We start from the raw sequence: 25500 nt of genomic DNA, 5'->3' as shown, positions 1-25500 counted from the left end.
ATGAATCTTCTGACTCCAAGCCTAGCATTCTATCATTGTACCATTTAGCCAGCCACTATGTAAAGAAAATCCAGGCAATATTTATTGAACACTCTTATGTACAGGGCACTGTACTACGTAGAGTACTGCAGGGAACACAGCTTCCTGTCCGAAATTACATTATAATAGAAAACACAACCATATATGCATGAATGTATGCAAAAGAATGAGTTAGTTTTGGGAAGGAATATATGACAGATGGGTAAATCAGGAAAGGCTTTACATAGAAGGTAATGCTTGAGCCCCATCTTGAGGAAAACCAGGGATTCCAAGAGGCAGAGCTAAGGAGGTGGGCACAACCTGAGTCAAGGCATGGGTTGAGGACTGAAGGGTCTTATGTGTGGGGAAGGGTGAGCTGGCCACTATGGGTAGAGCACAGAGTGTGTTGGAGGGAGTCATATCTGAGAACCTATAGATCAGGTAGAGATGTAAATGCCAAAGAAAGTACTTTATTTTTGATCCTAGAGGTAATAGGGAGTCACTGGAGTTTATTGATTTGAGGGATTAGGAATGAAGATAATGTGATCTATGAGGAAATCTGTGCATTAGGAAAACCACATTGGTGACTGTGTGGAAGATGGATTGGAGAGGTTCATTAGCTGGAAGTAGGGGGAGCAGATTGGAAACTGTTGCTGTAGTCCCAGTAAGGAAGGGGTAGGACCTGAACTAGGCTTGTGGCTGTGCTTGTAAATTAGGAGTGCATTAGGCAGATGTGAGAGATGTTGTGGAGATAGAATCCACCTGGGTCTCTGTATAGCTGTCACATCTTCTCCACTCACAAAGCTACCACCCTACTAGAACTCTCTTCTCTTTCTGCCTCTATTCTGTGCAGATCTTAACTGCAGTGTGATTCAATTCAACAAACATTTTTTTTTGGTGCTTTCAGTATTTTATTTTTTTTGAATTTATTTATTCTTTAGTTTTCAGCATTCACTTGAGTTCCAGATTTTTTCTCCCTCCCTTCCCAAGAGGACAAGCAATCTGATGTAGGCTACACATGTACAATCATTAAAAATATTACCACATTAGTCATTCAACACAGCATGTTCGATGTGCCAGGTGCCGTGCAAGGCACTGGAGATAGACTACGCCAAAGTAGTCCTTGCCTTCAAGGAGTTTGGTGGTTAGATAGACTTCAAAAAGGAAGAAGCTAGAAAGTCTTTGTTCCCTCTTCTTTCCACCTATTCCCCCTCAGCACTGGTTGGCAGAAACAGGAAGTAAACAAGAAAAATCTGTTCTACCTGTTATCTGCTTCCTTTTGTTCTTTGTTTCCTTCCTTACAAGAAGAGAGCAGGGAAAACCTGTCCTACTTCCTTCTTGCCCTCAGATTTCAACCTTGGGAGTGGAAGGTTGGCGACAGGCCCCATCTCCTCTCAATTCTCTTCCTCGGTGTCTTCTAACGGTCTGATTTCCTTCCCAACCACTCCTGCCTAGACAATTTCATTGTGAATTTAACAGAGGCTTATGTGTTCTAATTCAGAAAAAATCCCTAGAGAACACTTATCTAATATTTAAAGCCAGAATTTTCCAAGCGTCCTAGAAGGAAGAAAATACCATTTAGAAATAGAAGAATAAGGATGATTTTGGAGAAGAGTGGCTAAGAGGAAAATCTCTACAGTGCTAAAGAGTTTTCTCTTATAGGGCAGAGTGAAAACTCCCATACATTTAGAAGATTTGAAACAATTCGTCATAAACACCCCTGATTGCAGAGGTCATTCGTTATCTGACAGAGTAGTGATCCAAGTACATAGGAGTCATAAAACATCATTGAATTAGATGTCTTCAAGGTTATGGTGCACAATATAGAGTAAAATCAATTGATAGGTAACTTTTGCACAAAGGACATCAGACTAACAGTGAGGTAGGAACAATAAGGGAAGGACTTAGTCCAAAAGACAGTATTCTATATTACCGTTAGTGGGTTCCAATTCTCTCTTATGTCAGGCCTGCTTCTGCTTTGTACTGTGCCCTTGCTCCCTTTTCTGAAGTCCTCTATACCTTCTGTCCTCCAATTAGATATGTCTAAGGGGAAAAGTGCATGTGTAGCTGCCTTGGTGTGGAGGTTACCAAGAACCCAGACATCTCATTCCTGACATTATTCTGCTTGAAGCAGAGGAGAGTGTGAGTGTATTCCAGGAATGAGGCAGACAGAGCTCTCAATGCAAGGCACAGGCAGAGAACAGATGGAGTGCAAGGGGAGGATTAGACAAAAAGTAAGGCTGGCTGTACTAGACCTTTTAGGGTTTTAGAGCTGAACAAAGGGGTTTATATTTGACCCTAGAGGCAACAAGGAGCCATTGGAGTTTGTGGAATAATACTGAGTGACATGGTTGAACTTGACTTAAGGCAAATCCCTCTGGCAATTCTAAGTAGAGAAGGGCTGAAATGGGAAGAGATTTGGGGCAAATAAGTCAATATAAAGTATGTACAAAGTAATTGCAGTGAGAGAGTGCCCTGACAATACTGGGAATTGGGAGGGGGGTCTAAGCTGAGCTGAGCATTGGAGAGAGAAAGGAGAAGGGATGGGGACTGGAGCTCAAGAAGGGGACTGATACAGATTTAGCTGGGAACCATAGGTTGGAACCAGATTAGGAAGGACATTAAATGCTGAATAGAGCAGTTCATATTTTATCCCAGACACAAAAGAAAGCCATTGAAGCTTTTTAAGCTGGAGAATGACATTGTCAGACCTGGCTTTTACTGATGCCATGTGGAACATGGCTTGGAGAAGGAATAGGCTGGCTATCCAGAGGCTAACTAGGATTCTGGTGGTTTTGGGAGGAATGAAGAGCAGGGAACAGGCATAAGAGATGTGGTGGAGATAGATTCAGCAGAACCTGTCAGCCTGGATACGAGGGGCAAGAAGAGTGAAAAGTCGAGGATGACTGAGGTTGTTATCCTGGGTGAGAAAAAGAACAGTGGTATTCTTGATAAAAATAGGGGAGTTAGGGGAGGGGGAGCAAGCTTTTTTGGGGGGAAATAGTTCAGTTTTGGGTATATTAAGTTTAGAGATAAATGGGACATTTCAGGGAGAGGTGTCTAGAAACAGGCAGTTGGAGAAGTAGGACAGGCGCCTAGTACAGGAATGAGGGCTGGGTTTGTTTATTTAGATGTTACCTGAATAAAGCTGATAATCATGAGATCTGGAAGAGAGAGAAAAGAGAAGGCAATCCTAGGACTGAGTATATCCATACACTGAGTCAGGAAAGAAATGATAATTCTGCAAAGGAGACTGAAAGATTGGTCACACATGTAGAAGAATCAGGAGAGAGCAGTGTCCATAAAAACCCAGGGAAGAGAAAGGATCCAGAAGGAGGGGGTAGTTAACAGTATCACCTGTTGCAGGAAGGTAAGGAAGGATGAGGACTGAGAAATTGCATTTGGATTGAGTAATAACAGGCAGTTTCAAATTGAATGGTCAGGATTGGAAGGAGAAGTGAGAAAAGAGAGGCAAAGAACACACTTAGGGTTTTTTTTTGTGAGGGGTTGAAAATTTGGTGGTGAAAGACAAGAGAGTTATAGAAAGCTTGAGGATTATGTGGTCAAATATAGATTCTTTAAGGATGAGATCTGGGTATGTTATAGATAAGCTACAGAAAGGGAGCTGTTGGGTAAGGAGAGATTGTCAGTATGGAGATTAATTAACTAGTATCTGAACACTGAAGGACGTTCTCAGTGAATAAGGGTTAAACATTAATCCCCCAAATATTAGAAAATATTATAGCATATTTATCCCAGCTATTGAAAAGAGAGAAATGCCTGACCACAAAAGTGGAGAGTCTCATCAATGACAAAATAGATACATTAAAAAAAGATGGATACATTTTAAAAGAACAAATAAAACTTTGGCACACTGAAGTGTAACAAAGTAATTATTTAAAGAAAAGCTGTGGGGAGAAAATGAGACAAGCTTAGTATACAAACATAAAAAACAGATAGTAATTTATAATGTTAACAGCCAGGTTCTGTGTATTAAAGAAATGTAGACAAATTGTTTTATGCAAAAGTGTAGAACCTCATTTATCAATTAAAGAATGCAATCAAAATAACCATGGTTATAAATATATATCTATATATATATGTATATATATAGATATATATTTCTATATGTGACTATAGTTATACTTTTAATCAAGCTACTAAAAATAATAAAAATGATAAAGTGCTTGACAGAAGCATAGGGAACCATATTCATATGTTGTTAATGACACTTGAAACCGAATCAGTCTTTCTGTAGAAGCAGTCTTGCAATGTTTAAACAAGTTAAACTCTCCTTTTACTCAGTAAGTTTACTTTTGGGAATATACTCCAAAGAAACAACCAAAAAGAAACAAAATAATTTTTATAAAGTTCATAACAATACTCTGTATATTATGAACAACCGGAAATAAACCAAAGGTCCCACAGTAGGGGGATAACTATGTAAAAATCATATTAATGTTATGGAATGGCATTGATAATAAAAGTGACAATTATGTGGAGTTCATCAATACCTAAAAACATATATGAGTTTTTTAAGTAGACTACATAATAATGTGCAATCACTAAGTAAAATCATATAAAATTATATACATGGTAACAAAGAGTGGAGGAAAATCTGGAGCAATATAGATGATTTTTAATGTTAGTGTTTTTATATCAGAAGGAATAAGTTATTTCTCATAAAATTATATATGATAAAACTTTCTTGTTAGAAATAAATCATCTTAACCAGATTGTAGAAATGTTTTTGGATAGCCGTAATTTTTTTGTATGTAATAAGTCCTTTGATTTTAGCTTGGCAAATTTAAGAAGGGAAGGGAGAGGGGAGAAAAATAGATAAATGTGACAGGAAATAGATGATGAAAGAAAATAGCTATGTGGAAATCAAGATTTTCCCCATTCCTTCCCAACTGGCTGTTGCATCAAGGTGAAACTACAGAACAAAAGTATTATATTAGATCTGAAAATATCTTTTAGAAATCATTGATTCTAACTTTCTCATTTAATAGATTCAGTCTAAGCTCAGATAAGTGAGGCTGTTGGCTGAAGGTCACACTGTTAATTAATGATGGGACTAGAATCCAGGTTTTGTGAAAGATTCGTTAAGACATATATGTACCACCACCACACACAAGCCATTACCTCCTAATTTTTTGTTTGGTTCTTTTTAGGTGGTATAAATCATTAAAATTATATAAGCAAGATTTTATAGATCTGAGAAAATAAAATGCTTTCTAAAATGGTATTTAAAACAAATTGTTTATATTTCATAGAATAATTACCATAAAAAGAGCAGTAAAAAGTTTTTAAAAGAAGTATATTGAAAATGTGATCTGAATGTTCTATTTTTTAAAATTATTGATAGCCCCATAACCATCTATTTCATTATGGTTCTCCATTAAAAGATTACCATTGATAGAATGATTTTCAGTGGATTATGAAATGCCTTAGATCAAAAGTGGCTACATTTTGGGTGTGTAAAGTTAGAGTAGAGAGAGAAGATTACTGTCTGTGCTTAGGAGGAGAAGGAATAAAGGAAGGGAATAGGCATTTTTTTGGTGCCTGCTGTGTGCCAGGTGTTGTGCTAAGTGCTTTTGAAAAAATGTTAACTCATTTGGTCCTCATAATGACCCTTTGAGAAAGATGCTATTCTTAACCCCATCTTACTGTTGAGAAAAGAGAAGTAAAAGTTAAGAAACTTGCCAAGGGTCACACTTGCTAGTAGGTGTTTGAGGTTGGATTTGAGCTCAGGTCTTCTTGATGCCACTGTGCTGCCACGATGCCTCTGTGAGAAGAAACTGAACAGAGAAGGGACGTGTAAGGGACGTTGGCTACTAGGGTTATAGCCTGTGTATCATCCTGAAATAATAGGAAGAGCAAAGTATCAGTCATTTCAAAAAGTCTTAGTCAACCACAGTGATTTATGATAGCAAGGACCTTCTCTTACATACATCTCAAAAATCTCCCAAAGGGCTACCTACACTGTAGGTGTTCAATAAATGGTTGTTGAATGGAAAAAATTAGGCAATTGTGTCTCCTTGTTTTTTGAAAAATCTAAATTATTATTAAAGTGCTGAATAATCATGAACAAAAGTAATTTAATCAGATCTTATGCTTTTAAAATAACTATTACAATGTATTTTTTCTTAGCTTGTGATGTGAATTATGGCTTCATTATTAAATTGGCAAAATGGCCTTGCACAGATTTAGATGACTAAATAAAGCCCTACCTAAATTCGTTTTTTTTTCCCTGTGACACTAGTCATAGGACTTGCTGTGACACTAGTCAATTTTCTACTTGATTCTACTTTAGTAAGAAATGTTTTCAGTATCCTGTGCAGTTAACACTATACTCTTGTAAAATGCTATACCACAGTGATAAGACATATATGTTTGCATTCCATATTATAAAGCATTTAAAATGTAAAGGTGTTTTTGCTGTTCACTTATTAGTAATTTACCAGGTATATTTAAATTTTTTTTCATGTATTAGGAGTTTTAAAACTGAAAATTACTTTCTGCAGGAGCTTTGTAGGAAAGGTATTATTTGAGCAATTACTTCAATGGTTGTATATGTTTCAATCTGGGGTTATTTATTATTGGTATTTCCATATGTTCATGGCCCCTTGATACTTAAAAACCTATAATTTATAGAACTTGTCACATAGGTAAAAAAAATCACAAAAATTATATTCAAGAAGCAAAGTTGCCTATATCTTCAAAGTATAACTCTCTTCAGGCAAGAACTAATTTAGTTTTGTTTGCTCAGCATTTATTAAATCATACTGGAGGAAAAATGAAGAGAAATAACTCAAAATTCCCACCCTCAAGGAACTAGCAGTCTAGCGGCAGTGATAAGATCGGCTCATAAATCCGAGTATGTGTCACAGACTCTGTCATGTGTAACTCAGGGTGTTCCCATGGACACAAAAAGTAGCCAGGTTCCCAGAAAAGCTCATTCAACCATCGAAGTGACTAAAATACTGTCCTGAGTTCTGAGTATGGAGAGGAGGAGGCCAGCCTTTGGGGAGGAGAAGAGGAAGCAGAGCTCTCCTGTTCTGGGCCCAGAGCCAGTTCTAGGGAAGGACAGCTGAATGGGTCCTTTGTGAAATGGGAGAACCCTTACTTGCTTTCTTCTTTCATACCTTTTCTCAATAAAGTGTTTTTCCCATCCTACTTATTGTAAATATCCTAATAATTAAGAAAACAGCCTCATTTTATTTAGGGATGTGATAAATATACTGTCAGGATCAGCAATCTCACCTATCTAGGACACAGGCCTTGAAGGATTCTTTAAAAAAAAAAGTTCTTAATCAGTAAACTTTAGGTTCTATTAGGTGCCAGATACTGTGGTATGCTGGGGATATATAAAGAAGGCAAAAGATAGTCTTTGCCCTCAAGAAGCTTACAATCTAATGGGGGAGACAACATGCAAGCAAATATGTACAAAACAAGCTGTATACAGGGGAAGCAGGTAATGAGAGAGAAGGCATTGAAGGTGTTTGGGAGGTCTTCCATAGAAGGTGGAATTTTAGTTGAGACTTAAAGGAAGCCTTAAGGTACAAAAAGAGCTCCATAGTTCACAGTCTATTGATGTGACATAGAATTGCATAAAAAGTTAAAGTTTAGAACAGAAAAGGGACTCCTAGGATCTGGCCATAGCATATGAAGAGGAAGGAATGGACAGCAGAGATAACATTTGGGTCTCTTACTATAGGGGCCCACAAACAGTTTTATATAGCTTATGGCCCCTTGGGGTTTAACTTTTATGAAACTAAAGTAGTTTATGACCATAATGATGACTCTGAGTCATCAAAAAAAGGTCAAAGAAAGTTTTAGCGTTTAAAAGAATAAGATGAATTTATCTGGAAAATTTGCATACTATATATGAAAAACCTTGTTCTCCCTCAGTGATACTGGATAAAGGAAAACTACTGTTAACTATTCCAATTAGCCTAACCTTTCTTCTTCATTATTTTCATCAACTTTTATTGATTATTTCTTTTAAAGCTAATTTATCTTTGTAGATTGGTTAGTTGTACCAGTTTTGTACCTTTACCTCATTTAAGGGTTCTTAAACTCGTAAATCTGGTCTCCTTTAAACATTCTATTTTGTACCTTAGCTAAATCCATTTAAGTCTTATAAATTGAGCCTTAAGAGTGAGATGTTCTCTCTATGAATCAGTTTCAACTTTCCACATTCTTCATTCTTAGGGGATTCCAAGAGAGTAGTAAAAGAACCAATCAACCAATTTTAAAAATTGGGTGCCTACTATGTGAAAGGTTTTTATTTTTTTATTTAAAAAATTTTTTTTGAACTTCTAAATATAAATTTATTTTAGTTTTCAACATTCACTTCCACAAGTTTTTGAGTTCCAAATTTTCACCCCATCTCCCCCCTTCCCCCATCCCAAGATGTCATGCATTCTGAATATCCCTTCCCCTAGTCTGTCCTCTCTTCTATCTCTCTCCCCTTCTCTTATCCCCTTCCCCTTCTATTTTCCTGTAGGGCAGGATAGACTTCGGTACCCCATTTCCTATATTTCTTATTTCCCAGTAGCATGTGAAAACATTTTTTTTGAAACATATGTTTTTAAAACTTTAGGTTTCAAATTTTCTCTCTTCCTCCCTCCCCACCCACCCTCATTGAAAAGGCAAGCAACTCAATATAAGTTGTACATGTGCAGTTTTGCAAAACACGTCCATAGTAGACATGTTGTAAAAAACTAACTCTATTTCCCTTAATCCTATCCTGCCCTCCCATTTATTCTATTCTTTCTTTTGACCCTGTCCCTCCTCAGAAGTATTTACTTCTGATTACCCTTTCCCAATCTGCCCTCCTCTCTATCATCCCCCTGCTCTCTTGTCCCCTTCTCCCCCTATTTTCCTGTAGGGTAAGACAGATTTCCATACCCAATTGAATGTGTATGTTATTCCCTCCTTAAGCCAAATCCTATGAGAATAAGATTCCTCATTCCCTCTCACCTTCCCCGTTTCCCCTCCACTGTAAGAGACTTTTCTTTTCTGTTTTTTTTTGTGAGATAATTTACCCCATTCTACCTCTCCCTTTCTTCTTCTCGAGTATAATCCTCTCTCATCCCTTAATTTTATTCTCCAGATATGACCCCTTAATCTTCAACTCACCCTGTGCCCTCTATCTATCTATCTATATATACATACATATAATTTTTTTCCTCCAACTACCCTAATACTGACAAAGGTCTCATGAGTTATAAATATCATCTTTCCATGCAGGAATGTAAACAGTTCAATCTTAATAAGTCTCTTATGATTTCTCTTTCCTGTTTACCTCTTCATGTTCCACTTGAGTCCTGTATTTGAAAGTCAAATTTTCTATTCAGCTCTGGTCTTTTCATCAAGAATGCTTGAAAGTCCTCTATTTCACTGAATGACCATTTTTTCCCCTGAAGGATTATACTCAGTTTTGCTGGGTAGGTGATTCTTGGTTGTAATCCTATCTCCTTTGCCCTCCGAATATTATATTCCATGCCCTGTGGTCCTTTAATGTAGAAGCTGCTAAATCTTGTGTTATCCTGATTGTGTTTCCACAGTACTTGAATGTTTCCTTCTGGCAGCTTGTAATATTTTCTCCTTGACCTGGGAACTCTGGAATTTGGCTACAATATTCCTAGGAGTTTTCCTTTGGGGATCTCTTTCAGGAGGAGATCTGTGGATTCTTTCAATTTCTATTTTGCCCTCTGGTTCTAAATATCAGGGCAGTTTTCCTTGATAATTTCTTGAAAGATGATGTCTAGGCTCTTTTTTTGATCATGGCTTTCAGATAGTCCAATAATTTTTAAATTCTCTCTCCTGGATCTATTTTCCAGGTCAGTTGTTTTTCCAATGAGATATTTCACATTGTTTTCTAATTTTTCATTCTTTTGGATTTGTTTAGTGTCTTGATTTCTCATAAAGTCACTATCTTCCAATTGCTCTATATTCTAATTTTTAAGGAAGTATTTTCTTCAGTAATCTTTTGGACTTCCTTTTCCATTTGGCCAATTTTTCTTTTTAGGGCATTTTTCTCCTCATTGGCTTTTTGGACCTCTTTTGCCATTTGGGTTAGGCTATTTTTTAAGGTGTTATTTTCTTCAGTATTTTTTTGGGTCTCCTTTAGCAAGCTGTTGACTTGTTTTTCATGATTTTCTTGCATCACTCTCAGTTTTTCCTCTACTTCCCTTACTTGCTTCTCAAAATCCCTTTTGAGCTCTTCCAAGGCCTGGGACTGATTCATATTTTTCTTGGAGGCTTTGGATGTAGGAGCTTTGACTTTGTTGTCTTCTTCTGGTTGTATATTTTGATCTTCTTTTTCACCAAAGTAAGATAATATAGTCTGACTCTTTTTGTGCTGCTTGCTCATGATCCCAGCCAATTACTTGAGTTTTAAACTCTTTGTTAAGGTACGAATGCTTCCAATGTGGAGAATGTACTGTCCCAAGCTTCAGGGGTTTGTACAGCTGTTTTCAGAGATACTTGTAGGGACCTGTAAATTTTCAGTTCTTCCAAGGTGGTATGATAAGGGGCGAGGTGTTTACTCCTTTCCTGGCCTGTGACCAAGTACTCCTTTCTGTCCTGTAACTGTGAGGAGGGGTTACTCTCCACAGCCACTACAAGCTCTACCATGCCAGTGTTCCTCCTCATCCCAGCACCGCCACCCAGAACTGTGGTCCAGATCCAAACACAGGCAAAGCAAAAGATTCCTGCCTCAGCACTGGCAAACAGATCCCTGCAGTCCCTCTCTGATCAGCCACTGGATTCCCCTTCAGTCTGTGGGCTGGAAGCTCGGGAAGCAGCTGTCCCCACCCAGGGCCACGCTCTTGGGGAATGGAGCTGAAACCCCGCCTTCCTTTCTCAGCACCAACAGAAACAGACTTTTCCCACTGACCTTCTAAGTTGTCTTTGGCATTGGTGGATTGAGGAGTCTGGAAACCTCCACAGCTGCCCAAGAGTCAGTCCTCTGAGGCCTGCTCCAGGTTTGTTGAGGCCTACACACGCACACTGCGCTGAGCTGTGCCCCCAGCCCGGCACAACATACTTTTCTGATCAATCATCCAGGTTGTCTTGGGCTGGAAATTTGCTTCACTCTGTCTTTTTGTGGGTTCTGCTGCTTCAGAATTTGTTTAGAGCCATTTTTTATGAGTATTTGGAGGGGTTTGGAGGAGAGCTCAAGCAAGTCACTGCTTTCACTCCATCATCTTGGCTCTGCCCCCTATGTGAAAGGTTTTTGAGAAACTAAAGTTTCAGATTAGCTAAAATGTTCTCAGGCAAAGAATGCTGTGAGAAGTCTAGCAGGGTAGGCTTTTAGCAACTAACATCCACATGATTGATCAAACAGGGGAGTAGTTTATGTATTCTTATTAATACAATATTAGAAATTCCAGGAGTGCCCTTTAATTAAAATGAAATCATATTTATTGCATGCTAGACATTTATATTTGATTTTAGAATGTGACTTTAGGTCTTTAGTGGAAATTCAAATTGTAATACTCCTTTGGAAGCAAACATGGTTAATAAAATACATCTTTATAGTCTTTGGACATGCCTAAGAACACATGGTACAATATTTGTACAATGAAACACCTTTAAAGCAATTTCTGCCTTTGTGGGAAAAAATTATAAAAACCATTCTCTGTTTTAAGAGAGTAAATTATTTGGTAGTTTTTGATTGGCATAGCAACTGGAATGGAGCAGAGTGAGTTTAGATGGAGTATAAGGTAATAGTTCTCAATTTTATAAGCCAAAGAACACTCCAACAGTTGCCCTACTTTTTCTTCCTTGTTTCTGTCTTTTCCTTCCCCCGCCCCCCACCATACAACCCTCATATTATATAGTTATATTCAGTGAAACTCTGACTTTCATAGTGGATCTTTCTGATGGAAATTGTGGCCAATCAAAGCTTCTAATTTCTAAATTGTAATTCTATTGCACTTTTATATTATTTGAGATTCTGTAAGGCATACAATAGTCATACATATAACTTGTTAATAATTATTGCAAGCAGGGCTCCAGAATCACACAATTGTAAATGCTTGTATGACTATCAAAATGTTAAGACAGCTATATCATTTTCTGATTCTTATTCCAGTAAGATCTCCGATAAAATTCAATGAAGGTACAATGAGGAAATAGTTTTGGAGTTAGAGATGTATAGTACAAAGTCATGTTAATGAAAGTAAAATGTGACTCATGAATATTTTCTTTATATTTAGCTCTTGTAAGATATTGTATCTTGCCTGCTTATGAGTCATTGCTTACATCCAAAGAAAGCAATGGAAAACATTAAAGAACTGAAGAATAGGAACTATGAGAGAAGGTTAGATGAATTAGGATTGTTTTTGCCAGAAAAAAAGTGACTTTTTTTTGTGTTTGTTTCAAGCCTAGCGTCAATCAGCAAATGTTTATCAAATGCCTACTCTGTACCAAGTTTGGTTGTATGGTGAATGAGAACTAGGTGTATCTTGACCTCTAGAATTTTGGTTCTTTCCTATTTTGATTTTACTTGTCTCCATTGCCATATTTGATCCCCATGATCTACTAATTTAATGTTTCATTAGCCACTACCTTAGATTTCATCAACCTTGTTCCCAAATTGATAATCCACATCCCTTGGTAATAGCTATCATCTAATTTTTCTGCTCCTGTTCTTGTGCTGCTGAATGTCACTTGAAAAAAAATCATGGGGGCAGCTAGGTGGTGCAGTGCATAGAGTTCTGGTCTTGGAGTCAGGAGGACTTGAGTTCAAATCCTACCTCAGAGTTGTGACACTTACCAGCTGTGTGACCCTGGGCAGGTCACTTAACTCCTTAACCCCAATTGCCTCACCAAAAAAAAAAAAGCCAAAAAAAAAAAAGAAAAGAAAGAAAAGGAAAGAAAAGAAAAGAAAAGAAAAGAAATAAAATCATGCTAATTGCCACTCATTGAAAATTTTTGGGTCATGATCTCAGCTAGGACCTCACTGCTGCTTGTATTCTACTCTTATGGACTTCTTAGTGTATTTCCCACAGTGACTCTCCTGACCCTTGGCTTTTTTTCTTATATCCCAACTCTCACACTGGCTTCATATGTAACTGAGAAGATTAAGGCTATCAAAAAGAAATTCCTTCAATTCCATTCTTATAGTGCATAAAATGTCTTAGAAACATTACTAATTGGCTAGGTGGCACAAGGAACATAGTGATGGACCTAGAATCAGGATAACCCAAGTTCAAGATCCTACACCAGACACTTCCTAACCCTGTGACCCTGGGCAGGTCATTAACCTCTGTTTGCCTTAGTTTCCTGAACTGTAAAATGGGGATGATAATAATAGAACATAATTCCTAGGGCTGCTGTGAGGCTAAAATGAGACAAGGTTTGTAAGGTTCTTTGCAGACCGTAAACCACTTATGAATGCTAGCTGTTATGATTCTCACTCACTAGGTTGTGAGAGACTTGAGAGCAAGGACTGTCTTTTGCCTTTCTTTTAAAGAAGTTTTTCTCAACATTTGCTTTAAACATTTTCTGAATTTAAAATTCCCTTTCTCTCATTGACAAGGCAAGCAGTTTGATAAAAGCTATACATGTGTAGTCATACAGAACATATTTCCATGTTAATCATGTTGTGAAAGAAAACACAGATGAAAATAAAAAGCCCAAGAACAATAAAGTCTTATTTCAGTCTTTTTCAGACTCCATCAGTTCTCTGGAGATGGACAGCACCTTTCATCATGAGTCCTTCAGAACTGTCTTGGATCATTGTATTGCTGAGAAGACCTGAGTCATTCACAGTTAATCATCATACAGTATTGTTGTTACTGTATACAGTGTTCTCCTGGTTCTCCTCATTTCACTTTACATCAGTTCCTTCAAGTCTTTCCAGGTTTTTCTGAGGGCATCCTGCTCATCATTTCTTGTAGCACAATAGTATTACATCACAGCCATATACAACAACTTGTTCAGCCATTCCCCACTTGATGGACATCTCCTCAATTTCCGGTTCTTTGCTACCACTTGTATTTTGCCTTTCTTTGTGTCATCCCCAGTTCTTGGCAAAGTGACTGGCTCTAAATGAATTGACTGACTGATTTTAGGTGACAAAGAAAGAAGTGTATGCTACTCTTTGCTAAAAACATATCCTTTTACTTATACTCTTGACCCTATTTTTTTTTCATCTCCATCAGTATCTTTCTCTTACTTATTTTTAATCCCTTCCTCTCCTAAGTCCCTCCAGTCTACTCAAGACATGTTTAGGGAACCTACCTGTATAGGTAATATGGCATGTCTCTTTTCTGCTTCCTTAAAAGGTCTTTCCTTGATTCTTCTAACACATCTACTTGAGCCTTCTTTTAACACACCACACCTTTTTCCTCCTCTTCTCTGACATGCTTCTGTAAAAAAAAAAAGTTGTCTAAACTCTCTGTCTCTAAATTGTTACCATCTATTATCTTTGTAATCCCTTGTAATATGGCATCCATCTTCAGTGAGTCTACTGAAATTGTTTGCTCTTCCTTTTTTCCCCCTCTACCAATTAGACAGTACTTAACACAATGCCTAGCACAGAGTAGGCACAACATAAATGCTTATTACTTTCCCATTCCTCTCTCTTCCTTCTGGACTATAGCAGGATGCTCCCAGCATATTACTCTGAATCCACTCTCATCTCACTCTAAGCCATCCTTTATATGGATGCCAAACTAATCTTTCATTTATGCATAGAACTGATCATATCACTTAGGCTCAGAATTCTCGAGTGGCAACCTGTTTCCTACCAAGGAAAACTTTATTTTGTGTGATATTTAAGGTCCTTCACATCATTGAAACACCATACCTTGCTAGACTTATTTCATCTTATTCCCTTTTACATATTGCATTACATCCAAACTGGATTATTTTGTCAACTAAACATCTCCTGTACTTTCTTCCTCCTATACCTTTATTTTCGTTGTTTTTTATGCTTATTATTCTAACCATGGTGATGTCTTGCATTTATTACCTTCCCTTGATATATATACCTAATTCACATTGTTAGTACCTCTTGCTTAGACTATTCTAATAATCTCCTAATTTTTCTCCCTACCTTCAGTGTCTTCATTTTTTCAATCTTTCTCGTAGTTGCTAAGATAATATGAATATAGAGGTCTGTCTGTGCCCTCCTCTTCTCAAAAACCGGAAGTCGTTCCACATTTCCTATAGAATAATATTAAAACAGCTTAGCTTATTATAAATAAAGGCTTCCAGAATCCAATTGCAGCCTGTCTTCCCAGACTAAATTTACTTTATTCTTTTTTACGTACTTCGTGTTCTAGTCAGATGGAATTACTAGTTGTTCGCTGATATTGTTTTGCCCTCTCTTGTTTTTATGAAATCAGACAAAGCCCCTTCTGCATTTGGAGCATATTCCTTCCAATTGCCTAATGGACATTTCAAACTGAATGTTCAATAGGTATCTCAAACTCAATTTGTCCAAAAGACAGAACTCGTGAACTTTCCCCTGCTAAATCCTTCCTTTCTTTTGAATTTCTTTATTTTTGTTGAGGGCACTGCCAGCCCTTTGGTATATAGCCCCAGAGTTATCCTTGAAAACTCTCCTTCACTCATTTAGATCCAGTGGGTTGCCAAAGCTTGTCTTCTACCTCTTCATCTATTGTATCCATTCCTATCTCTCTACTCACATAGCCACTACCCTAATTCAAACTCTTATCAAACTTTCTCTACAATAGCATTTTGAGGCAATGGCCTCTTAATTGGTCTTCTTACCTCAGGTCTCTAGCTTTTCCAATCTGTCCTCCTCAGCTATTAAAATAACATATCTAAAACAGTTTGGACCAGTAAGTTCCAGTGGGACTCAGTTGTCAGTATAATAAAATACAAACTCCTCTGTTTGGCATATAATCTGACTCTAGCTTGCCTATCTATGCTTATTATATATTCTCTCATCTAGCCAAATGGGCTTGCTTGCAGTCCTTGACGCACAGCATTATATTTCTCACTTCTGTGCCTTTACAAAAGCTGTCCTTCTTTCCTGGAGTGCATTCCTTTCTCCTCTCTGATTCTTAGACTCCTTTTTTCCATGTAGACCTTAGCTAAAGTACCTTGTTCTCAGAGAAGCCTTTTCCAGTCTTCCTAACTATTAGTGTTCTCCTAAAATTTTATTTACCACTTATATATATACATATATATACACACACACATATATATACACACACACACATATATATATACATACATATATATATATTTTTTGTATACTTATATGTATAATTGTTTCCTCTTGTAGAATGTAAACTCCTTGAGCGCTGGAACTGTTTCATGTTTGTCTTAATATCTTCAATGCCTGGCGCTTACTGGATACTTAATAACTGCTTGTTTATTGACAGATTCATTGAAAATCATCTTTTCTCTCAAAAGGAGCTAGAGGCTCTAGGAAACCTTCCCTGATTCTCCCTTCTCCCATAAATGGAAAGTGTTTGAGTCTTCCTCCTCAAATTTCTGAGCATTCTGTCTGGACCTATCCTTTACCTTTATTTTTGTTGTTCAGTCCTTTCAGTTGTGTCCAACTCCTCATGAGCCTGTCTGGAGTTTCTTTGGCAAAGATACTGGAGTCGTTTGCCATTTCCTTCTGTAGCTCATTTTACAGATGAGGGAAATGAAGCCAACAGGGTTAACTGACTTGCCCAGGGTCTTACAGCTAGTAAGTATCTGAGGCCAGATTTGAACTCATGAAAGTGCTCCTGACTTCAGGCCTCGTACTCTATCTGCTTTACCACTTAGCTGCCCTTTATCATACTAATGTACAATAGTTTATTCCCTCTTTTAGACTGCAAAGTCCTTGAGGGTAAAAACTGTTGCTTATTACCTTTTTATTCCCATTGCCTAGTATAGTAGGTTCTCAGTAATAATGTAACAACAGAAGAGTGTTATTTGTACATAAATAAATTTAATCTATAAAAAAGGAAGATTGGAGATGCTTTTAAGTGGGCAATGAGCTAGAATGTGTCTAATTCAAGCAAAAGGTAACAGGAGCTTAGTTCAGAGAAGGGGCAATTTGACTGATAATGAAGAGATGGATATAATGACAAGTAGAATTGAGGAGCTGCCAACTGATTGGATAGAGAGAAGAACAGAAGATATTCAGATTCAAAGGAGATCTTACAGGTCATCCAGTCTGTCCTATCTAGAAAAGAATCCTTTCTTTGACATATCTGATACGTGATCAGCTAGCCTTTACTAGAAAATCTCCGATGAAGAGCAACTCCCGGATCTCCTAAAAGCCCTTTCTCCTTTTGAGTAGCTCTTATTCTTAGAAAGTTGACCATCTGAAGTCATTCTGTTCATTCTTTTCCACCAGACAACCTTTCAGATAATTGAAGAGAACTGTCCTGGCACTGTTGGGTCTTTTCTTCTCTTAGGCTAGACTTCCCCATTCCTTCAAGTCACCTTACTAGAGCTTGACCTTGATGCCCCTCACTGTTCTGATCTCCCTCCTCTGGATGTTCTCCTGCTTCTTAATGCCTTTAAAAAAAAAAAAGATTTGACTCCCAGAATTGAATGTGATCTTGCAGATCTGGTCTGACTAGGCCAGAATATAATAGGACTGTTCCTTTGTACATAATGCTTGTCAGTGCAGGTTAAAATTGCATTATCTTTTGGCTACCATATCATATGGTGAAATTATTGAGCTTGTAGTCCATTAAAATCCACAGATCTGTGCAAGGCAGAGCCGCATGATGGATCAAGTGCTGGACTTGGATTGTGGGAAACTTGTATTCACATCCTGGCTCTCCTACTTCTTAGTTATGTAATCTAGAGCAAGTCATATAATCTCTCTGAAACTAACTTTCCTTGTCTTTTAAATGGGGGGAGACAATATCTACCTGACAGGTTTGTCATGAGAACAGGAAACATTTTCTTTCAAAGTTGAAAATAGTCAATAGTCAACAATCATTTATTAAGCACCTTCTATGTGCCAGGTATTTTTCTCAGTACTGGGGATACAAAGAAAGGTATAAGATAGACTGTGCCCTCAAGAAGCTCATTATCTAATGGGAGAAGACAGCACATTTTTAAAAAAAGTTGAAAGCCAGAGGTATGACGGTAATAATGCAGTTGGAGTGGGAAATTATCTGAGGAGGGAATATCTTCCTTAAATGGTAGAGAACTAGGGAGAAGCTCTCCAATGTCCAGCCTCTACTCTCCAGTCAGAGGCAGGGATGCTGTGGAGGTGTGAGTTTCAAGAGTTGATTTTATCTTGTAGAATGATGAGTTTCATGAGGTCATGAAGTCCAGAAGGTTAGCCAGATGGGAAATGATGAAAATCTTTCTCTCTCATATCACTTCATTAGTGAGTCGTTTCTTGTGTGGTATACAATTAAAATTCTTCCTTTGCTTTTGTTCTAGCTGGTCCTGCAGGTCGCACTTCTCAGAGTAATCCTTTCCTGATTTGTTTTCTTATCTTGCTGTTTAAGGATTTTCTTTTTTCTTTTTTCCTTTTGGGTCTGAGATATAGAATAGTCATTTTAAGAATATAATGACACTTTAATGTCTGAAACTGTTACTCAAATTTTAATTCAGTAGTTTTAGTTTGGAAAGAAATATTTCTCTTCTGTGTCATTATTTGAGTTAGTCACTTAGCCCAAACTAGTACTTTAATTTTACTTATAAAATCATAGATTATGAGTATTATAACTTACTAGGCATTGTGATTCTTTTTTGGGTCTAAACTGTATCACCTTTTTTTTTTTTTAAATCAGGCTTTGCATGTTCTCTTCCCCTCATCTTCCTACCCCACTCTCAAAGGCAAAATAGTTATAGCAACAGAGATTCCATCATTCCTTTGAACAATTTTATCATCTAATGAGATTTCTTGGAAATATCTCAGTGTTCAGGCCAAATTTTCCAGTTCTGTTCTGTTGGATGACTTTTGGCTGTTCTTCCCAAGACTACTCCCCAGTGTTGATGTATTGTAAGTATTAATAGACTATCCTAACATAACCCTTGCCTTTGGCAAAGAGTGTATTTTAGTTTTCCATTCTTTGCTATAATAGAACTTTTACCAAGTTATTAAAGGAACATTTTTGTACTTGTTTTCAGTTTACCCAGGAGTATTTTGTTTCAAAATGACAACTGTCGTATTTGTGTGTGTCTGCTATATTTAGTGCAGTTATTTAATATTTTATATAATCTTGTTTGTATAATTACTCCTTTTTTCTTGAAGTGTGAAAATAAAAATGTTTTGATAGTAAGAATTTGAATCTGTGGATAGTTTAAAGAAAAAATGAGCAATTGCCTTTTTTTGGCTTGCAAAAAATGGAATAGCAAAATTAAGTTCAAAAAATAGGAGGTAAAGGTCTTCTAAAACTTTTTTTAAGGGATTTAGGATTGAGGATATTCTAAAATTAAGCATAACTGTGGAAAATAGGGTATAGCCAAAATAAAATGTTTAGTTTTCTTAGTGAGTCTATCCATGATTCCATTGTGAATCTGACACACAAATTACATTTAAAAAAATTTTTCTTCAGTATCACTATGACAATTGCTTGGTTTATTTGCACAATATACTTTATATAAAGACATCATTTTTTTAAATTCAATTTTTTTTTACTGTTTTAAATTTGGCATTTTTTTTTTTGGTGAGGCAGTCAGAATTAAGTGACTTGCCAGCGTCATACAGCTAGTACGTGTCAAGTGTCTGAGGCTGAATGTTAACTCTAGTCCTCCTTGGCATCTATTTTGATTGAAGGGTAGGGGAGACTTACCAGAGGTTTAGCTGGTCTGCTGTAAAACTGTGAACCACTCCATTACTGTGTAGGCAATACACTTGGGGGTCATGGACTGTCTTACTAATTGCTGACATAGTTTGTATTTTGAATTGGAAGTAACTTTAGAGGCCAATCTAGGCCAACCTGCTCCTTTTACAGATGAGTAAACTGAGGTTGAGAAAGGGTGAGTGATTTGCTGAGTCAAACAGGTAGTAAGTAGCAAGGCTGGAATTCAGGTTCTTTAATTCCCGAATTCCATTATGCTATTTATATAGCACTGTGGTTTTTTTGTTTATTGTATTTCCAGTGCCCAATACATGGTAGAGTCTCAATAAATATTAATGAAGAGATAAGAAAGTATTTACTAGCACTTACTATGTGCCAAACACTGTGCTAAATGTTAGTGACAACAAACAGAAAAAAACAAGACACTCTCTTCTCTCAAGGAACTCGTGCTCAAAATGAAGGAAATGGCAGATAGCAGAGAGTTTACTTGCATGTAGGGAGAAAGGCTGAAAAGTCTGAAAAATTCTGCCTTCCTAAAGGGGGGAATGGCAAGGCCCAGGGATGTGTAGGTTACATCAGCTGGGCAGATCGGATGGCAGTGCCTCAAAGGCTGGCAGGCATAGCAGTGGGTCAGATGGTAAGGCCCAGAAGGCCTTGAATACACAATGCAGAACAGATGGTCCAGACATGCGGTCTTCCATCTTATTGGAAGACTTCTAGTTGGTGACTCCAAGTTCATCCAAGCAATGTAAACAGACATGTTGCTTTGCTTCCTTCTGCCCCCATGAGGTCTGGCATTGGGGTTTGAGGAGTGGGAGAAGAGAAGAGAGAAGGCTATCCCTGTTTGTGGCTCTTAAAGATGATCAATTCTTATTTATGATTTTTTTTGATATCCATAGTAGGAGGTAAATTATCAATAAATATTTATGATGATGAATAAATTACTAATTGCAATCACTAAGTGACAATAATAAGTATAGTATGAAACTCAGGTGAAAACTTCCCCTCTCCACTGACCTTCAGGGGAGTGGCATGAAGGGAAGTATGCATTTTCAAACTTTGTATTTCTTACATTTCTGAAGCTTCTTTTAAAAATTCTACCCTTTGTCTCCCCTAAAGATTGTGGTACTTGGGAAAAATATGGGGAAATGAAAGGACTTTTTATGCAGCTGTTTTTCCTAGCCTAACTTTTTTTTATTTAGAAAATAAGTCAGGTACAGCATATTCATATTGATGAAGAATTCTTAAAGTACCATTTGTTTCAGCTGTTCATAGGATTTGTTTAGAGCTAGAAAGGACCTCAGTGATCATTTAGTCAAAAATCTTTATAGATGGGGTAAATGAGGCCCAGAAAAATTTGTCCACAGTCACACAGGCGGTAAAATGCAGAGATATGATTCACACCCAGGGTGTCTGACTCCAAATCCAGCTCTCTTTCCACTGTACTCCACTACCTCATGTTATATTTGCTGATTATTTAGAAGGAGAGCTTCTTTTGAAAAAATTGTAATACTACTCTGTAAGCTAACATATTCTTTTTTCATACTCTCTGCTAGGATATTTCTAATTTAATCTTAATTTTAAAAAGAGATGTAGAAATAGTTGGCAAAGATCAGAGTAGCCATGCTTGTGAACCAAGTTCTTTTGCTTCAGTTTAAAGTTTGTTTTAACTCTTTGTCTTTTTCTGATTTTTTTTTGGAAGAATATTATAAATGAGAAGTGTGATAAAGCTCTTTAGCTTTCAAGGATAATATAGCTGTGTAAATACCAGGTGGTGGTATTTTTCTTTTTCAGATCTCCCGTGGTGGCTTATCTTAATTCGTCAGAAAGCCTTAATAGGCAAACTTCCTGGAGACCATGAGGTCTGCAAAATTACCAAAATTGCTGTATTATCACTTTCTGAAATGGAACCTCAAGATCTTGAGCTTGAGGTAAGATCAAACCTTGAAGGGGAGGAGGGGTTGGATTTTTATTTTAATTATAGTTAGCTAAATGCAATAACACAAAATTGGTTTTGGTTGCAACTAAGATCAGACTGTAAACTGGAAGGGAAAAAAATTTATTTTTTCTTACCTCTCTACAGATTCCTCATTGAAAAGAGAGCAGCATAACAATCCATAGGGGGGGAAATCATAAAAAATTATAATTGTCTAGCTTATAACATGCAACTGAATTGTCAGTCCATTTATTTATTTTCTTAGTTCCTATACTAAGAAACAGTTGTTTCTATGCAGTAAGGTGGGTCTAGAATTGAATATGAGCAAGAGGGCTGTCTGGATTTTGTTTGGGAAATTATGCAAACTGTTCCCTATGATACAGTAGTCTCTTTTGCAATACTATATAGTTGTGAATACTAAACACAACAATTTCTGAAAAATCTTAATTGAAGATGGCCCAAAAGACAGTGGAGAAGTGTGTGGTGGTTGTAAGTAGTATATAATATGTTTCCAGTGATGAACTGTATTCAATTAAATTATGTAAGGGCACTCATCTAGGAACTAACTGTAAGATAACAGCTGGAAAACTTTATCCTCTAACATTTTGGGTAGATACAAGGCATGAATGGATTTCGATTTGCATTGATGGAGGAAAAGAGTAGTTTCTAAAGTGTGAGTTGGGAACGGAACTAACTTTATAAAAGAAGTTAAGAAACAAACCAAGCTTGATAAAGCTTACATATTTCAGGCTCAGTTCAAAAGTCTTCAGTATCTTATTAATAAAACAAATTTAATTTAAATGGGAGCAACCTAAGAGGGCCTCTGTTTCTACTGTTAACAACTGGAATGGAAACAAAACATTTATTTCTTATTCTTCTGTGTTACCAGGATTTGGTGTTACTGACCATAAAGCAAATAACCTAAGTAATCATAAGACATGGCTATTCAATCCAGTGTTCTCATGACACAGCTTGAATTTTTTATCTTTAGTTGAAGGGTCTCTGGAAGGAAACACCAGAGTTTGGGATTCTGACCTGAAAATATGGCTTGACCTTGAATATTCTGGGGTTGAGACCCAATCCTGTCGTTGTCTTCCACCACTGGTAAATGATAACTTCTGAATGCATCTCAGAGCTTTAATAAATCATTCTTCAGGTCTGCTAATGCTGACGTCCTTCATTCTATTTTTCCTGGGGGAAGGGAGTGTCCTTCATTGTTATAGTCACGGTTTCCTCTGAAGTGCATGGGAGGTCCTAGGAAGGGTGAAATGGAATTGAGAAGTGTTGAACTGCTCCCTCTCTACTCTCCAGTGAGTGACTGTGACTTTTTCAGCATCCCACTGTTTGGAGGCTTTAAAAGTAGCTCTTTACCAGGAAAAGCTTGTAAGCTTTGACTTTTACCTTCTTTGTCAGGTTTCTTGACAACTTACTAGCCACAAACCTGACACTTTTTGAGCCTCCCATCTGACTATTATTCAGAGCACAAGGCAAGACAAAAATTTGTTATAAGTAAATTTTTAAAAATTTCCAAAACAAATATTGTAAAAGGTTTGAATATTCCTTTTGTTTTTTTTCTTAAGGAGGAAGGTACTTGGTTGCCATCTCCCAGCTAGTTATGTGGAAAAGATATTGTTTTCAAGTATAGATTAGAAAGTATTTTTTTTCCAAGCAACTCTATTCAGTATCCTTTACAGTGTATAGTGTTATCAGGCTTCTGAAGATTATGGTATTTGTTAATGGAGTTTAAGAAGCTACCACAGATAACTCTTACTTATCCATACTAATAGAGGACAAAGAGTAACACAGATAAACTAAATATCTCCAGTTCCCATTTTAATAAGTAACTTTATACCCTTTCTAACCAGATCACTTTAAAAGACATTTTAATGATTTAAAAATAGACAGATTTTAGTTTCAGCCTTGTGACTCCCCACCCCCCACTATGCTTTGTAGCGATGCTTAAGAAAAGAAGCTAATGGATTGGATAATGAACCCCCAAGTAATCAAGGATCAATTATTTTATAATATCAAAATTTAAATCTTTGATATCTTCTTCCAGATTTCCATGGAGACATTGTTGAAAGCATGTGTACTATAAAACCAATAATTTAAGTAATCCTCACACGGGGCTATTCAGTCCAATGTTTTCATGACACAGTTTGAAGGGTCTCTTAGAAATGTTCCAAGGATATCTCACTTTCATATTCTTGAGTCTATGTTCTTTGTAATGACTTGACCAATAATGTAATGACCAGTAATTATGATGACTTGAGTGCTTTTGAGGAAAGAAATTATATCAATCTAATTTTTGTTTTCTGCAGACCCATGATTTCATCAGTTTAAGGAGCACCTGATGAGGAAATTCTCCTTGCCAATGTAGAGTGGCCACTTTTCTGTACTTTATATAGTCTTCAAGAGCTTCTGGGATACTGGGAAGTTGAGCAGAATGCCCAGGGCTCCAGGATGAGGGTGGATCAGAGGCAGGGTCAGAACACAGGTGATCCTGACTCCTGGGGAGGCCTTCTGTTAACCATGCCAAGTTGTAGCTAGACATTTAATTTAAAATTCAGTAAGCTGTAATATTATAAATTGATTAGTTTGATTCCTTTTTTCCCTCTACTAATCTTGCTTTTATTCTCTTTATTTTATTTTTGGTGCTTACACATACATTAACCACCCTGATCTATAAGAAAGCCTTAACTATGGAAGTTACTCTACTACACCTTTGGAGTTCTCTTTTTTCTTTGTATCAGCTAGCATCTATTAAGTTTCTACTGTGTGTCAGGCACTGTGCTAAGAACTGGGGAGACTAGTAAAGACAAAAACACAGTCTCTATTCTCCAGGAGTTTACAGTCTAATGGGGGGGGACAGCATGCAGACTACACAAACAAGCATATTCAGGATACATTGGGAGTAGTCTCAGAGGGAAGGCACCAAGATTAAGCAGGTTTAGGAGAGGCTTCTTGCAGAAGGTGGGACTTGAGCTGAGGCCTGGAGAAAACCAGGGAAGCTGGGAAGTGGAGGTGTGGAGGGAGAGAGTGTTTTAGGCTTGGGGGACATACTGCCAGCAAGGATTCTTGGAGTGTCTTGTGTGAAGAACAGTAAGGAGGCCAGTGCCATTGATCATACAATACATGGAGGGGAGTGAAGTGTACAAAAACTGGAAAGGCAGGAATGGGCCAGATCATGAAGGGTTTTAAAAGCTGAGCAGAAGATATAATATTTGATACTGGAGGCGATAGGGAGCCAGTAGAGTTTTTTGACTGAAGGGGTGACGTGGTCAGCCCTGTGCTTTAAGAAGATCACTTTGTTGGATTGAGTTGAAGCTGGGCTGGAGCGTGGAGAGACTTGAGGCAGGCAGATCCAGCAGTGCTAGGTGTTGACCCCATCTTCTTTCCTTCTTCATCCAGGGTGCCTCACCAATTCTTTGCTTTGCTTTCCATCTTTGTCTATCTTCAAAACTATATTTATCCTCAGAGTTAAAGCAGTAGCAAGTCTATTTCTATATTATGGTTCTTGTGAAAATATTTAGTTGTATCATTTAGTTGCGTACCCTTTGCCCACTATGTTGGGCTGTTAGACTGTGTGTTTTCATTTTTTTTCCCTCTGCAATTTTTATTCTCTCTAAGTTGAAATAAAGAATCTGTAGTGATAGTCAAAATGGGAGCACAGATGTTCTCACTGTTTAGAACAGTTCTTTAAAGTTTCATAGGCTTATATTCCACTTCTGCATATCCTGTTTGCTGTATCCCATTGCTTTAATAGATAGCAAGCATCAT

At 37.3% G+C, this 25500-nt stretch overlaps 1 protein-coding gene across 5 annotated transcripts in view; it reads left to right on the top strand.

Annotated features, from left to right (window-relative positions):
- The window catches only part of INPP5F (inositol polyphosphate-5-phosphatase F), a 96745-nt gene that overhangs the window by 28913 nt on the left and 42332 nt on the right, over positions 1-25500 (top strand). For 2 of the 5 annotated variants that reach the window (XM_020988226.2, XM_078151026.1), the window contains exon 3: positions 21579-21715. The exons of 1 other annotated variant lie outside the window; for it this stretch is intronic. In XM_020988226.2, the coding sequence (XP_020843885.1) occupies positions 21579-21715 (137 nt within the window). Of the gene's footprint in view, positions 1-18898; positions 18983-21578; positions 21716-24119; positions 24218-25500 lie in introns of those variants that run through there. 2 more of the 5 variants (XM_020988224.2, XM_020988227.2) reach the window with 2 other exon arrangements.

The sequence above is a fragment of the Phascolarctos cinereus genome, unplaced genomic scaffold (genome assembly GCF_003287225.1).
Source record: "Phascolarctos cinereus isolate Bilbo 61053 unplaced genomic scaffold, phaCin_HiC Scaffold_3;HRSCAF=262, whole genome shotgun sequence".
In the NCBI taxonomy this organism is placed as follows: Eukaryota; Metazoa; Chordata; class Mammalia; order Diprotodontia; family Phascolarctidae; genus Phascolarctos; species Phascolarctos cinereus.
The sequence above is the reverse complement of the archived record's forward strand: the minus strand, read 5'-3'. Positions and strand labels throughout refer to the sequence as shown.